The sequence below is a fragment of the Babylonia areolata genome, chromosome 26 (assembly GCF_041734735.1).
Source record: "Babylonia areolata isolate BAREFJ2019XMU chromosome 26, ASM4173473v1, whole genome shotgun sequence".
Taxonomy (NCBI): Eukaryota; Metazoa; Mollusca; class Gastropoda; order Neogastropoda; family Buccinidae; genus Babylonia; species Babylonia areolata.
Window position 1 is genome coordinate 31302080 of NC_134901.1, and position 17668 is coordinate 31319747.

Here is a 17668-nt window from a genome sequence, read left to right on the forward strand (position 1 = left end):
AAACATCATTGCTGAAGAACAGGCAGGTTTCAGACCAGGAAGGAGCACAACTGAACAAATCTTCAACTTGAGGTTGCTATGTGAGAGGTACCATCAACACCAACAAGACCTCTACCATGTCTTCATTGATTTTAAGAAGGCATTTGACAGGGTCTGGCATGCAGCTTTGTGGGCTACCATGAATCTGTACAACATCAGCGCCAACCTGATCAGACTGATACAGCACCTCTATGACAAAGCCACCAGCGCCGTCTACCTCAACAATAGCATCGGGGACTGGTTCAGAACCACAGTTGGAGTGAGACAAGGCTGTCTACTCTCCCCAACACTCTTCAACATCTTCTTAGAAAGAATAATGACTGACGCACTGGAAGAGCATGTAGGATCAGTCAGCATAGGCGGCAGAACAATCACAAACCTACGTTTTGCCGACGACATTGATGGACTGGCTGGAAAAGAAGAAGAACTGGCAAGCCTGGTCAAACATCTAGACAAAGCCTCCACATCGTATGGAATGCAAATCAGTGCGGAGAAAACCAAACTGATGACTAACAACACCAACGGCATCAGCATTGACATCAAAGTCAACGACGAAAAGCTTAAAACAGTCCACAGCTTCAAATATCTGGGAGCAATCGTGTCAGATGAAGGATCTAAACCAGAAGTACTCTCGAGAATTGCCCAAACAACAACGGCACTCAACGAGCTGAACACCATCTGGAACAACAAAAACATCGCTCTCAGCTCAAAAATCAGACTGATGCGTTCCCTGGTTATATCAATATTGCTCTACGCCTGCGAGACTTGGACCCTGACTGCAGACATCGAGAGAAGAATCCAAGCTGTCGAGATGAGATGCTTTCGTAGACTACTTGGCATCTCCTACAGAGACCACATCACTAACACGGAAGTGAAGAACAGAATCCAGCAAAGTATTGGACCCTACGAAGACCTTCTGTCCATAGTGAAAAAACGCAAACTTAGGTGGTATGGACACATCTCCCGATCATCTGGTCTTGCCAAAACGTTCCTGCAAGGCACCGTACAAGGAGGCAGAAGGAGAGGACGGCAGAAGAAGAGATGGGAAGACAACATCCGGGGGTGGACAGGCTTGACGCTCGGTGACGCCCTGAGGAAATCAGAAAACCGTGAAGAGTGGAGAGGGGTGGTGGCCAGGTCAGCAGCGGTGCCCCAACGGTCTGAACCCAGACTACGGGAGAGGTGAAGGTGAAGGAAGGAAGGTCGTTATCCTCTGTATGTAAGAACGCATGTTAAATTCATTAGATGTTGGTTAAAGCTCATTAATTTACCCACGACTAGACCAGCCAAACAGGCATATGTTACAACTTGAAACAGGCAGGTGTAACTGGGTCTCTCTAGTGAAGAAGGTTTTAGGAGAAAATAGTTTTGGGATAGTCTTGTTCAGTCAAGAAGTAGGCAATAAAATGCAGTCAGGGTTCCCAGGTGGTGGGCATGAAGCCAAAAAAGGACCTTTAAAGGACTTTATAAGGACCTCAAATCAGTTTAAAAGGACCTTTGCCGACATGACTTTACAGTACACCCCAATCTATTTGACATGCAGAACAGCAGACACTTACCTCTCATAAATGGAAGAACAGCTAATCCCATTTGACTGTCGTATTTAGTCTTTGCAATTCACGTCACTGTAGGCTAGGCCTAAGCAAAGCAGCAGCAGGCGTGACTCACAGCCACTGTACCACGCTTCGCGTCTGCCACCGAGCAGAAAGCGCACTACTGTTAGGGCCTAGGCCTATAGGCTGTATCCTCCTACAGTAAGTACTGAGTTTCAGACGATCGCGTCGGCATCTTTCAACGCGCTTTGCAACTTGCGGTTTTGGTGTCGAAGGTGTTTCAGTTTCGTTCTCAAGTCTCTTTCTCTTCATAAAACAGGACTTAACAGTACCTTTCAAAAATTAAAAGGACCTCCTGACGAGTTAAAAGGACCAACTTGCTGAATCAAAGCACTTAAAAGGCCTTTTGACCAAAATCCAATTCCTAAGGACTTAAAAGGACTTGAAAGGACCCTACGAACCTTGTGCAGTTTATTTAAGAATTTAAGTATCGTTTGATATGTTGTTACAGACAAAACTGGCATGCTGGAATGGATGGAAATGATAAATACGATTGGTTCCTGGCACCGGAGGTAGAGAAATATCTGATGATTGTTACACATATGATGGCATAGATAGAATCTAGCTAGATTCAGAACAAGAACCCTTGGCTTAAACGCCAATAAAAAAAAAAATAGTTTGAAGCAACCAATGATAACAGGTGTTTAATGTGTACAGGTACAAACAGCAGTGAGAACAAAACATATTTTGTTTTTGATTGCCCAGCATATGCAGATATTCACAGGGGATACAAAATATTTATTGAACCAGCTGCATAAGGAAGAAATCTCGTAACAATACTGTAATGATAAGTCATAGCAGACGATGCAAGGGGGATAACAGATCTTCAACATTCACCCTAAATAAGTCAAGGGGCAAGCGGATTTCCCTCCCCCTGGCATGGAAGATGGAAGCACGTGCCGCAATCAATGGAATAAATTAAATGTCTGAAACCCACCTTGCTTGTCAAGTGTTGTATGATACGCTCGGTGAACGCCACATGGTGGCAGTCATACACTGCAACAACAGCGTTTGGCTGAGGAACGCTAGATCAACGCAGATCGACACTGCCAGTGCAACCTGCGACATGTGACCCAGTGCACGTGCCACATGGACAGAAAGCCAACATTGTGATAGTCAACGAATCAAGAATTCCTCCACCACCCTACCCACACCATGCCAGCTTTTCAACCCCCAGCATCATTCGACTTTGCCAAGCCCAGTCGATGGCCTGAATGGATTTGACGCTTCCGACAGTATCGGGAGGCTGCCAAGCTGGACAAAGAAGAAGAAACTGTCCAAGTCTCTACCTTGATATACTGTATGGGCCCAGAAGGTCAGAGAATTCTATCTTCATTCAAACTCATGGAAAGAGAACAGAAGACTTATGTTATGGAGTTGGTGCTGTCTTGTACCAAGAGTACGAAGGCGAGCTGAAACCATTTGCGTTTTGTTCACGCAGTCTGACAGAGGCAGAAAAAAGCTATGCACAAATAGAGAAAGAGTGTTCAGCTGCTGTCTATGGATGTGAGAAGTTTGAACGATACCTGGTGGGTCTTCCAGAGTTCAAACTTGTCACAGACCATCGTCCACTGATTCTGCTCATCAACAAAAAAGATTTGCATGAAACACCTTTCCGCTGTCGGCGAATGCTCAGGCAACTGATGCGATACAACGTCACTGCAGAGTACACACCCAGCAAAAATCTGATTGTTGCAGGCGCTTTGTCAAGGACTTCTCTCACAGAAAGTGATTCTTACCCAGTACATCTTGAGGAAGACATATCAACATTTGTTGATTCAATCCGAATTTCGTGGTCCATCTTTGACCGAAAACTTGAAGACCTCAAGAAGGCAGCAGAAAAAGACACACAGATGAGCACTGTCTTGATGTACATCAGGCAAGGTTGGCCTGAATATCAAGAAGACGTGTTCCTTGCAGCACGAGAGTTCTACCAAATCTGCAATGAACTCGGCAAGTATGATGGGTTAGTAGTTAGAGGGAACAGGATAGTTATTCCATGGTCTCAGAGGGAATATGTCTTGGGATGCTTACACAATGGGCATCAGGGCATCACTAAATGCAGGGAATGGGCAAACCAAAGCGTCTGGTGGCTCAGAATGAGCCAGGACATCAAAGACATGCTTTCAAAGTGCAGGCACTGTGAAGCAAAATGCCCTGCCCAGACCACAGAACCGCTGATCACATCTCAGCTACCAGACTATCCGTTTCAGAAGACGGGTAGATCTTTGCGAGTCTGAGGGCCAAAACTATCTTGTCATGAAAGATTACTACTCACGGTACACAGACGTAGCCAAGATGGGGAAGATCACTTCAGAGGCAGTGATAGGGGGATTAAAGCAAATGTTTGCCAGGTATGGGATTCCAGAGATTGTAGTTTCTGACAATGGTAGGCAGTTCTCCTCCTCAGAATTCCAAACCTTTGCCATCCAGTGGGGGTTCGCCCATACTACAAGCAGTCCCCACTATGCCCAATGACCAATCCAATGGAGAAGCAGAGAGAGCAGTACAGACGACCATGAAACTCCTGGGCCAGAAGGACTTTCACCTTGCCTTACTCACCTATAGGGCAACCCCAATCCCTTCCCTTGGCCTCAGCCCTGCCTAGATGGCCTTCGGCAGGAAACTCCACTCCACACTTCCCACTCTCCCAGAATCTCTGGTACCCCAAACCCCACAAGCCAAAGCCTTGAAAGACCTTGATCGGAACGCCAAACAACAGCAAAAGCAGTTCTACGACAGGCATCACGGGGTAAAACCCTTACCAGCTCTACAACCTGGAGACATGGTTCTCGTCAAAACTGATGGCGAGAAGGGCCGGACAGTACCAGCTACTGTGATGGACAGATGTGCCACACTTTCCTATGTGGTACATACATCAGATGGTGGGGAACGCTGTCAGTGAACGCCACAAATACTATCAACTAAACATGATGAAACTATTTTGTCTTTCGCCAAATTCATTGTAGAAGCTAGTGATTTTCGTAAAAAGAATACTAATATCTAATTTTTGGAGGGTTAACCAGAAGATAGAAATGTGGGATAAGGGATGGAATGTTATATGATTTTGTTAGTTGCTAGATGGTCATCTATAAAAGTTTAAATCAATAATGAGAAGTATGAGAGGATATGTGTGTTGGTGTATATGTGTGAGGGTTTGGGATTAGTTATGTGCAAGTGTGTGTGAGTGTGGTGGGCATGTTTTGGTGTATAGCTGATCATTGGCTCTTAAAGATGTGTGTCGTTTTCAGCCAAACATTTGGCCGATGTTTATCGGCACTGTATTTGTATGTATCGTAACCCCCTTGCCAATGTATCGTAACTCCCTTGCCAAAAGAGTATCTTTGCCAATGGCAGTAAAATTTGTGTCAGTGTCAGTGTCAGTGTCAGTCTCTCTCTCTCTCTCACACACACACACACACACACACAAACAAACACACATGCACGTGTGCATGCAAGCACACACACACACACCAAAACATTTCACAATAACTTAACTGTTGTCCCCTCCCACCTCCCCCATCACCTCAACCTTCAAAATCATTCAATTGCTTGATATTCTCAAGCACAAATCATCAAATGCCATAATTCATAAGTTCAGACAGACTGGATTTTCCTTGACTGGCTTAATCACTGTTTTTAAGAATGGTGAAGATAATGAAAGTCAGTCTATGAAAAACAAAAATATAGAAGTATGTAATCTGCAAAGACACAAAAGTATGCTGATCTATTACAGTGATGTGCAGAAAATTACCAAAAGAATAAAATACAAAATATTGAACATCATTTGCTTTTATTTCTTTTTTCAAAAATGAAAAAGAAAGAGAATAAAAAAAGATCAAAGCAACAAAGACAAAATTACAAACCTCCTCAATCAACTTTGCTCTGTCTTCATATTTGGCAACGTGACACACAACACCAGACACTTGTACACTTATGCTGCGCAGCTGCTGTACTGCTGCATCCACATTCTGCTGTTTGCGACTGCTGATCATCACTTTGGCGCCATCCTGGCAAAGCCGCTTAGCAACAGCCAGGCCAATTCTGTCAAAACAAATGAACAACTAATATTACTGGACTATCACCCTACTTCTACCACTACCCCTACCCTGTATCAGCTGAGTGCTGACAGTGTTGTACCCATTGCTGCTATCAAGGTCAGCATCACTGTCAATCATGTGGGCAGGGTCTCTGCTCTATTCAGCGTCACTCACTGCTTGTCGATGATACCAATCTCTTCTTCGCTCCATTTATCTTCCATCTAATTGTCTCATAATAGCACATGTCTGTCTTCTTCTTACAGTTCCAGTTCTTTCTCAGCATCAGCTAAAGAAAGTAAGTTTGGTCATTTTGGCACATCTTTGATTGCACAGCTCGAGTCAGGTATTACCATTTTGCTAAGCGTGCGACGAAACAAGCCAAAACACAGCCAGTAACTCAACCAAATAGCTAAAATATATGACTACCTCATGACGTAGATGGGATTTCTAGCTATCAATAGAATCTAAAAAGATTCCCCAAGCTAAAACTACCAGTGTTTTTTGTCAAGGAACTTAATACAAACAACGGAAATCTCAGAATATTTCAGTGAGTTATACAATGATGAAAATGGAGTGAATTATAATAAAGATTATGGAATGATGGTAAAAGAGGAGAACGCATTTCTTATCTGATATATTTATTGGAAAACCAGCACTACCAATTGCTTGTAAACATTGGGAACATTGATCTGAAAATAAACTTGAATGGAAGAACTTTTTTTTTTCAATATAAGAAATGAAAGATCTAAAAGAGAAAATGGTTCCAGATGAAATAATTGCTATTAAAGCTGTCAAATAACAAAAGCAATTTTTGTAAAGACAAAACAGGCACAATCCTCTATCACCGATTGGAATGTTATTGTTATAGTGTCAGGCACCTATGGTGAAAGTGTGGGATTTTCTCAGACACACTGCTCACTGATGGACCCCTCCTTCCTACCTCCCTACTCTTCTCCCCCCCCCCCCCCCCCCCCCCCCCCACATTCCATGGCACCTATCCCCACCAACACCCCTCCCCATACTCTCTCTCCCTTCCCCCCTTCCCTTGGTCAAGTGCAGAGGGAGCAAGTTATCAAGAAATACTAAGTAAAGATGGTATCTCCTCTGACCATTCTCTTCCTATACACTCCCCTGCCCTTTTCCCTTCCACTTCCATCACCCTCAACCCCGTCCCCCCCCCACCCCTCCCAACCCAACCCCCCTTCTTACCCCCCATGTTGATCTCTGGCAGGATGGCATCTGCCTCAATGGTCACCACATGGTGCGGTGTGTTTATCATGAGCTGTTTAGAACAGAATCAGGGCTGGTCGATCTTTCCTCCTCCTTCCCTTCCTCTTTTCATCACCCCCCCCCCCCCCCCTTCTCCTTGACAATGCTGTGTTCTGTGAGAAAAGTGCTGGATGTGCAAGTCTAGCACTGTTGGTCCCAGATTGGTCTGTTAACTTCAGCCAATTGGAAACGTTCTGGGTCGGAAGATAGTTTGCATACAGCGCCAACTTGTGAAGAGGATAAAATGAATAGGCAAGTGGGGTTTCTTTCTTTTCCTTGCTTGGAGCAGGCCAGGAGAGCTGGACAGTCAAGACAGTACCATGGGGGCTGCGAGTGTCAAACTAGCATCTATTTTTCGGACTTAGCTGAATGCTTGATTTATGGTACATTTGGATTCTGTGACTAACACACTGGCTCAGTGGGATTGTGTTCTGCTACATGAATATAAAGTGAAGCCTGAAACGTTTTGGGTTGTGAGTAATGCCTGTACTGGTAATTTGCTTTGTTGACAATTTATTTACTTTATGGTTTTTGGAAACAGTTTGGAGTTTATAGAATTGTGATGTTGTGTCACAAGAGTGTTGAGAGATCCTTTTTAGCTGATGTGGTATTTCAGTTTATGTAACTGGAATGTGTTGATGCAGATACCATGACTTGTGAGAGAGCATAGCCAGCATGTGTATGGCTTAACTGTATTTGAGGCTAGTGACTGAGGGAAAAGTGGTTAAAATACACAATGTAGCCAATACATGACTAAATGGAGTACTGGTTTAGGGTATTTGGGTATCCCCCCCACCCCACCCCCATGGGGTATGAATTGTTGACATACTGTGGGAACAATGTAAGCATTCAGTCACAAAGAAACACAGAGATTATGTGTGGATTGCATCTGTGTAGAATGTTTTGGTTGCAACAGTTGGAGTTATTTTGAGGTTTGACATACCTATTTTGTATGTTAGGTGGTGATGGTTATATTCAAGGTGAACAAATCTACAGGCTAACTGTATGTTCATGTGTTTCCATGTGTGTGTGCACATGAGTGATAATGCAACATGGGGAACATGTGTGACTTGGTAGTTGTGATTACCATGTGCTGTAGTCATGTTATATGCCAGTGGGGTAACACATAGCTGTATGTGTTCAATAAGATTTGAGACCACTGAGCGGCAGTCCTATGTTGGTGAACACAGGTTGCTATATATTTACCAAATTACTTGGTAACTATATGATTCCCATGTAAACATTTTACAAATGAGATACTTTGCAGAGACAAAGTACAGATTTGTTCAGTCTTAATGGAAACAGCTATTACTGAATGGTGATTTAACTGGAGTTAAACACTGGGAGTTTGTAATTGTCTGCCACATACTTGGTGCGACAACTATTATTCTATGGTGGTTTGACAGGAGTTAAACACTGGGAGTTAGTATTTGTTAGTCATATATTTGGTGCACATTAACGTATGTGACACTGATTGTTGATGGTAAGCTATATGAAGCTTGTTTTACATCTTTACATAGACCTCTTTGAGAAGAGAGTGTACGGCTAGACATTGAGTGTCAGAATGGAGAAAGGTTATCTGTGGAATTGTTTACTTGTCCAGACAACATAATGATGTTTCTGTTACATCAGTGCAATTATGTCTAGCATATGTTTTGGTATTAATTTAACCTGGGTTTTAATATTGTGTGTGTTCCAGGTGTGCTGTTTCAAGTTAGAGAAATAAACACCTCAATTCATCTTTCTAAAAGACCCTGCTGTGGTACGAGGAGAGAGAGGATTGTGTACCTATCCTCTGCCTGTTATCCTACTCTACCCCTTCACCTTCTACACCTACCCATACAACCCCTATCCCCACCACTACCCTTTTTAACATTATTATGTACAATTAAAGGTAATCATGTACAATTATTCTGGACAAAGTCCATAAAAGATACTTAGAAGAAAAAAGTCCAAATTGTGATAACTTATCACAACCATAAGTTGGCGCTTTTGGGATCTGACAACAAAACAAAAACTGATGGATGCTTCTCACATATTTTATCAATTGTAATAATAGCCAAATTTATATATATCTAGAGAGAGAGAGAGAGAGAGAGAGAGAGAGAGAGAGAGAGATGTAGGGAAAAAAAAGAAAAACCACACTACAAATCTTCATAAAAGATCTAAAAAATGCACACTAAGTTGACAAGTGAGTTTTTGAAATAACAATGGAACACAACAAATTTGTGCAGAAATGGGCACAATACACAGGCATCATACAAGACTAAGCTCTATATCAGATGGTATCAAGGTGTGAATGAATAATTACTGATCTGTCAATGTAAAGTACACATTAGAATAGTACATAAAATTAAAGTGTGGAAGAATATCTGCTGTTCTATATTGCTTTGATGTGAGCCAGGCATTGTAATATAACATGGAATCAATGTGTAACTGAATAGTCATTGTTCTGCTGATATTATTTAGATGTAAACTGGGCATAGAAATACCACATGTAACAAATGTGTGAACAGATACTTGAAATTCTACTTATAATTATTATTTTGTTGTAAACTGGGCATTATAATACCATGAGGATCAATGTTTGAATCAATATTTATTGTTCTACCCATATCAATTTTGATGTGGAATGATTGATATTCAGAGCAATATATTACTGTAGCTTTCCATTGTATTTGTACAAAATTATATTCATATTTGTAAACCATTGTCTGAATATAAAAAAAAATGTTTGAAAAAAGTACAAACCCTTCTGTTGAAGCAGTAACAATGGCTACTTTTCCTGCCAGCTTCTGATCACTGGTGCTCGAGGACATTCTTACATGAAGCAATGGCGCTGCTCCTGTTCTTGAAGCCAAGCTTTTAAAACACTGACGTAGCATTTTGCCTTATATTTTCGGTCTCTGAAAAAAAAAAGCTCTGTTAACATAATCCATAAATCGCAAGTAATGGGGAGAGCAGCCCGAATTTCACATAGAGAAATCTGTTGTGACAAAAAGGTGTAATACAATACTAAGAGTATCTGAAACCATAAAACCATAAAAAAATTATGTACAGCCTTATATCTACTACTAAATTTGACATATCATTGTCATAAAGTTGGATTTATCTGTGTTTATTACTGCTTATAGCACAGCCGAAAAAACAGAGCCTTATCAATGCTGAAAAATTTGTCATTATCAACCCTGTATATACAAAAACACAAACAAAAATACCTTGAAAAGAAAATCAGGCAAAAGTACAGTCCTATTCATGCACACAAGCTTTGTATATTCTTCTTATGTTGACCATTCCATCAATTTTTGCTGGACACTTTAAAAAAAGCTGCCTGAAATACAAACACGACAATACATAATACACAAAATCACATATAACAGACATACAAAACTAAAAAATGTAAGTGGGCAACTTACATGCCCTAGGCAAAGAAAAAAGAAAAAAAATGCAACATATTTAATTTAGACAACTCAGAGTGCCAGATTATCATGTCCAGAAAAAAACACGAAAAATATTCAAGGCTTTGAAGAAAAAAAAGTAATGCTTTTAAGTAAATGCAAAACAGAAACGTAAATTTTCAATAAAAACTGTCTTCTTCAGATGAAACACAACACACACACACATGCATACTTTGAGAGCTTGAAATATTCTATAAATCGCTTTGCTCATTAGGCAATGAAAGAGCTCAACTCCCTGCAGTCTGCATTTGAACCTTTATTATGTCAATATATGGATTGAGACACTAAAGAACACCATATTCACCAGGGTAGGATAGTAGCAGGTACATGCTGTTTTTTGGGGAAAAAACACAAAAACAACAACAACATTTTTTAGTACAAAAATGGGTGTGGGTGTTGTCTAAAAGATATTCAACTTAAAAAAATGTGATGGGTGTTTTACTGAGTTACATCTTTCTTCTTGGGACCCGTTTGTACAGATGTTTTTAAACCCCTCTCGAAAAAGGTCTCTGGTAACTAGATGAGGCGCCTGTTTCAAGCAGGCTTTCCAGTAATGGAATGGTGATGAGAAGGAATGCAGATGGCCTGGACTGGTTTCTATGAGGTGGAATGTCATATTACATGTATGACATATCACTATGGCATGTGTGCAGCAGTGCTTGGCTGCTGCTATTCTTCTCGGAGTAGGTCGAGGCGCTTGGATGTGCTTGATGTTTAGGAGTTTTACAGTCTGTCACGAGTGTCCGTTGGTGAAAATGGATTTCGAATAAATCATTGAATTAGTGTGTTCAGTTTTGTTGTTCATGGACTTTGTACCTTTGTTCTTCTGGGACAAAAGTTATGAAGAAGAAATATCAATCCGTTTGTAGTACATGAGATCCCGACAATAAGTGTTGTAAAATACCACGTGTTACTGGCAAAGAAAAAACAACAACGATTTCTACCGGTTTGCTTTATTGGTACATACCGTTCCTAGCAGTACTGGCAGTACCGGCAGCAGTCGACGATGCTCGACGTTTTACTTTTGGAGTTGTTTTCCTTTGATATTTGACTTTTTGCAACAAACCATACGAAACCCATACATTCTGGTTACAACTTTTAAAGAGAAAAGAAGTAATATTAATGATAATGATAATAATAGTGATAATATAATGATAATAATAATCATAATGTACATTTATATAGCGCCCTTTCTAAGAGCTCAGGGCACAGGGTAATGTGTGTGTGTGTGTGTGTGTGTGTGTTGGGGCTCATGTACGTTTATGTGTATTTGATTGTGCTTTCATATATGTGAAACTGCATGTTTGTTGCATATCTGTTATGCATGTGTGTGTGTGTATGTGTATGTGTATGTGTGAATGTGTGTCTGCATGTTTTACATTTATTTCCTTATTTATCATCATCGTTGTCCTTTTGTGCGCTTTGAGTCAAGTTGACTTCATCAAGATTTTGCGCCTTATAAATAGTAGTAGTAGTAGCAGTAGTAGTAGTAGTATTTTCATGTATTTTTCTTTTTTTTCCCGGCTCAAGGCCTGACTGGATTACGCTGCTGGTCAGGCATCTGCTTGGCAGATGTGTAGCGCATATGGATTTGACCGAACGCACGGTGACGCCTCCTTGAGTTACTGATACTGATGCTCTCAAAACAATAAAAATAATAATTGTAATAATAATGAAAGAAATACATGAGTGTTGTTCTATCTTGATGAGTAGGCAAAACATATTTCGTGGTCAAAAGTAACTGAGTTGAAATGGTTCAGGTTCTGAGAACGCCTCGCGGCCAGGTGTGGTTTTCTGTTTTTGCACTGATGCAAGATTATGTTTGTATTTGAAAAATGTTCAGCTGTACTAGAGCCTATACCGGTAATTTAGTAAGTAAATTTTGAATAATTTTCATTGACAAATGTGATACAGATTAGCTTGGAGAGGAGCTTTAATTTATTATATTTAGAGAATTAGCACATCCTTGCTCACAGCGCCAAGTTGTAACAAGGTACACTTGGTTGTAAAAGGCTGTGGTTTGGGGATGGATTTTTTCTTCTTCTTCTGCGTTCACTTGTATGCACACGAGTGGGCTTTTACGTGTATGACCGTTTTTACCCCGCCATGTAGGAAGCCATACTCCGTTTTCGGGGGTGTGCACTAGTGCTGGGTATGTTCTTGTTTCTATCACACGGGCGATTGACACTATCACTCGGGTGTATTGCGTCGTTACTATCACTCGGGTGAAAAGGTGCCGCTATTACCCTGTGAGTGTTCTACACTAAATGAAATTGAGAAGTCATGTCCACAAACTATCAGATCAGTGAATATTACTGTTTCCATCAACTGTAAATTCCAACTTATCCCTAGAACATTTCAACTCAAGGGAATGCCGTCTATTCTCTCTGTTTTCCTTTGGTTCCCTATGTTTGTTGCCTAACGTTACCTGACACAGTAAGATTTCCTACAGGGAGGAAAGTCTATCATCTAAGAGATGTGGAAAGGTAGAGAGTAGGCTCGAACCAACAAATGAATAAGACACACCCCCATGAAATAGATTGTGACGAGAGGGACTAATTTCACAACATATAACAACTAACAAGTTCTGAAGACTTGATTCATTTCTAGATCCTTTGTTTATTCAGGCACATATTCTCAATATTCTTGAGCTAAACATCATATCACTTAACTATCCATAACTTAGAATCTAACACGTCACATACCTCTTGAAATCATCCTCTAGCTGCAGACCGGTCTTCTAAGGGTTTACTCTGGCCTTTCTCTTCGGGTCTGCTCCTGGGGTCTGCTCTTGGGGTCTGCTCTGTTCAGCCTTATATATAGCCCGGAAATGGCCAATCTCCCCACTGGTATTCCACGTTAATGAAAAATAATCACTCGCCTACATCTCTGGAATTTATTCATTTGCCTGCCGTCCGGCCGCATTATCTCAGCTGGGAGTTACACATCGCTGGCTTGCTTTCTTAGTGCTCTCGGACATATGTCCAGCATAACGGACCTACTATTGCCTGATGCCCATACGCGCTGGACCGACTGGCCTCGGAGTGTGTGAGTCCATTTGGACTCAGCTGACCTTGTGGTGATCTAATCTGTTAATTGCTGTACTGCCTGGGTCTGTCCGGACATCACTCATGAAGAAGGCTGGCTTCAGTTATCGTTTCCACGCTCATTGCCATCTGTCCTTCCTTGTTCCGAGAGCTTCTAAGACTGCTATATGCAGTGTGATATATGCTGGGGCCCTACAAGAAAATGTCCCATTTTCTGTAAGTTACCTTGGTATGTGACGTTTATATTAGATACATAGATGGCATACGATAGAGATTTTGGGGTAAAGGATTGGCATTCGATTAAGATAACTTCAGGAGAGGCAACATTGCACATGGGTAGACTTGATTCATATATTGTCATTTTTAGTATGTCACTGTGTAGAATGCCATAGGGCACACTGGTATCAGTCAGGAACACGTCGATGAAGAAGATCCGACAGTGGAGCACATGGGAAGTCCTGCTGAACGTAAAGTATATGAACAGTCACTGGAGCATAGAGTCACATGGGACTCTGAGAGTTCGCAATCACCGTGTCACAGCTTCATAGACAGGTTATCGTCAACATCGTGTTGTCAGTGATGATCGTCAGGGATGTGGTTGGTGGTTCGTGAAACAACCACCCGCAGATGCGTATCTATCTTCAGCATCTGGAGAACATGGCAGGAATGATGCCAGAGAAGTAAGTCTGGAACTAATGTGTCAGCCTGCAGCAATTGAAGAACGGGACCAGGCTTGACCATAGAGGAGAGGTTTGATGTGAGTGTCTGTGACAATCACAATGGTAGCATCGCTCATTGCCATCTGTCCTTCCTTGTTCCCAGAGCTTCTAAGACTGCTATATGCAGTGTGATATTTCCATAACCCACCAAACGCTGACATGGATTACAGGATCTTTAACGTGCGTATTTGATCTTCTGCTTGCATATGCACACGAAGGGGGTTCAGGCACTAGCAGGTCTGCACATATGTTGACTTGGGAGATCGTAAAAATCTCCACCCTTTACCTACCAGGCGCCGTCACCGTGATTCGAACCCGGGACCCTCAGATTGACAGTCCAACGCTTTAACCACTCGGCTATTGCGCCCGTCGGGGATGGATTAAATTTGATAAAAGAATTGAAACCTTAAAGGGAATAATTTTGGATTAATCAAGGATCAATATCCTGTCGGCGACGCCACTTTTGTAGCCGTGTTACTGCCCCCAGTGGTTATTCAAGGGTACGGTACAAAAGAACTAACTAAATGATGATTGACTGAATTAAAGGATAGACAAGAATTCCCGTGCACAGGCCAGAAACATATAGAGGCCAGTCACAAATGGGTTTTTCTATTGTTTTATTTACAATAGTTATGTAGAGAAAAACTAAGAAGAAGACATAAAGGAGAAGAGAATAGAAGAAGAAGATATAAAAAGAGAAGACAGTAGAAGAGAAGACATAAAAAGAGAAGACCTAAGAGAAGATATGAGAAGATAAGACATAAAAAGAGAAGACCTAAGAGAAGACTAAGAAGAGAAGACAGTGCCTGGAATGACACAAACAAATGTCATTAGCACAACATGTCGGCACAAGTGAATAATAAAGCACATGTATACATATTACATGGAAAAACTACCACTTGGTAATGCATATGTGTGAAACACTGACACCAAATGACATTTCTAATACATTTAAATAGTGCAGTTAAAGTGATTGAAGCTATGCTGATTTAGTGAAAGTACACTGACAGTATAGATTAGGTAAAGCTTATACTGTGTCAAAGTGACTCAAATGAATCAGTTTATCATGTAGCACTATACTGGAGTAAGCCGTATAGGAGAGGGCATGACAACTAAATTACAATTAACAGACTGATACATATCAGGTGGTTTTAACCAATAACTGATATTAATCCAACACTGTCTTGTAATCATGACAGAATACTACACACATCTTAGAGTACTGAGCACACTGTAGCAGTACAACTGATATCAGCATGTAAAATAATACCTGAATAATAAAGATAGACAATCAGTGGCTTAGTTATAATACTGGCAAACTGACAGACCAGATAGTATGTGAAGAACCATCATGGCTTAACCATTAAGTGGTGAATGAACTTACACAAGTTCTGTTTCGTCAAAGTCAAATATCAACGTAGCTATGCTTGTGCTCAACATTTAAATCTCCTCAGCTGAAGTGGATAAGGAACATAACCTTCATCAGTGACAGCAAATGAGAAAGAACGCGTCATATGCACTCACTAAAACATTTTGGAATAAACTACCAGTGTCCAGAGACGTCAATGACTGTGACGTTACGAAGAATCAAATGGAACACTGCTCCAAGCATATGACGACATGGTGATTATTCAGATCAATCATAGCCGAGCTGTGACTAACATGTCAAAGCATTAACTGAACAAAGAATTAACTGAACAAAGCAATAACTGAACCTACTCATATGAACACAAGTACTGTGTCAAAGAATACAATTTACAAATCAACACATTCTACACACTAGTACTTACAGCAATACTTAGCCAGATGTCCGCTGTTGTGAGAACACACATGACACACACTCACATTGCTCGCGACGCAGCAAGAGAGAGAGAGAGCAGCTCTGGTCAGATGACTGACCAGGTATGAAGTGACCACTCATTACTCGCTCTGCCAATTTATGCAAGTTAAGCGGACTGCAAAGACAATCACGTGTGCTGCGACACAAATCGGTCAAATCTGGCCAAATCTGACAACTGTGTTTCTCACAAGGTGTTCAGTGACAGATTTCTAAATGATTCCTGAATCGATTTGCATCGGTTAAGTTGCAAAAGAAAGAGCTCAACTCCTACTTTCTAATGAGTATAAAACGAAGTGTTGATTATTTAAGATGAATTTATAATCTTAATTTAAGTCACCTGAACAGGGTCAGTTTTAACGACCTCGTCGCTGAAAATTACAAACTGCGTTAAATCAGTTTAACGTAGGCAAACACAAATGGAATAGACTTAAAGATGGAATTGCAACAATTCTGCCACTATATAATAATTGTACTTTACTGATCCGACAAAAGAGATATTAATTAAATACGGTGGAACAGAAACACAGATTCCAGCTCAGCCAATAGTGTACTGTGAAGCGGCACTGGTTGAGCCGTGAGGAGGTTGTCTGGTGAGGAGGACAAAATGACGTAAGTGGCTTTGCGTTCAAACTGGGAATGGCGTCTCACAATCTGTGCGAGCCGTTGAGGGTTCAAACTAGGAATGGCGTCACACAATCTGTTGAGGGACAGCGGTTAGTTGCCAAAACGTCGTCTGATGTAGCTCGTGTGTCAGCAGTTTTTGAAGCAAGCAGAGCGCTTGGTCACACAAATGTGAAGGAGGACCACATCTTTTCTTTTTTCATGAATAAGAATAGCTGACTTTTTTTTTCAGACAGAGAGCAATAAAAGACATGATGGAGTCGATTAAATATCGTCGTTGTCGGCCTCAGTCTTTCCGTCTCGAGAGACGATTGTTGCACCGTAAATGTGGTCAATGCCAGGCATTGCACTTCCTGCTGTGGCTGTGTAGACCGATGCTGGAGTGGCAGTTTCAACTGCATGTGGGACAGATATAGGTAGATGCTGCTTGGTTTACAGAGTTCGACTTACGTCAGTGTGGCTCTCCTCAGCGAGTCAATGGGGCTTCTCTCTGCTTGTTTCACCCCTCTCTGAATCAGTGGCAGATTTCCAGGGTCCACGTGAGGCTTTCCCATAACAGCACACAATACCTGTACTTTTATGGTCCCGTTTACAAGCGTCTTTGAATCTTAGTCGGGCCGGGCGGCCTTTGGGCCTAGATCCCTGTGATAGTTCGCCGTACAGCAGATCTTTAGGGATGCGGCCTTCATCCATTCAGCGAACATGACCGAGCCAGCGAAGACGGCGTTGACTCAGAAGGGTGAAGACAGATGGCATGCCTGCACGCTCAAGCACCGGCTTCAGTGTTTGGGATCTTTTCCTGCCATCGGATTCCAAGAATGTGTCTGAGGCATCAGAGTTGGAAACTGTTTAATCTCTTCTCTTGGGCGGAATATGTGGTCCATGTTTCAGTCGAGTAAAGTAGGGTGTTTAGAACGCAAGCTATGTACACCTGCATCTTAGTGTTCACCATCAAGTTTTTGTTTGACCACACCCTCTTGTCAGTGAAGTTGGACATGACCCCGGTGGCCTTCGCAATTCTT

General features: G+C 41.6%; 1 protein-coding gene across 2 annotated transcripts in view; it reads right to left on the minus strand.

Moving 5' to 3' along the window:
- Positions 1 to 17668, minus strand: part of LOC143300610 (dehydrogenase/reductase SDR family member 4-like) — a 124060-nt gene that overhangs the window by 56021 nt on the left and 50371 nt on the right. Inside the window, exons 1-3 of one of the 2 annotated variants that reach the window (XM_076614393.1) lie at positions 11387 to 11461; positions 9713 to 9867; positions 5519 to 5696 (exon numbers count right to left, since the gene is read on the minus strand). In XM_076614393.1, coding sequence (XP_076470508.1) covers positions 5519 to 5696; positions 9713 to 9846 — 312 coding nt within the window. In that variant the 5' untranslated portion in view covers positions 9847 to 9867; positions 11387 to 11461. Of the gene's footprint in view, positions 1 to 5518; positions 5697 to 9712; positions 9868 to 11386; positions 11462 to 17668 lie in introns of those variants that run through there. The other variant, XM_076614394.1, reaches the window with a different exon arrangement.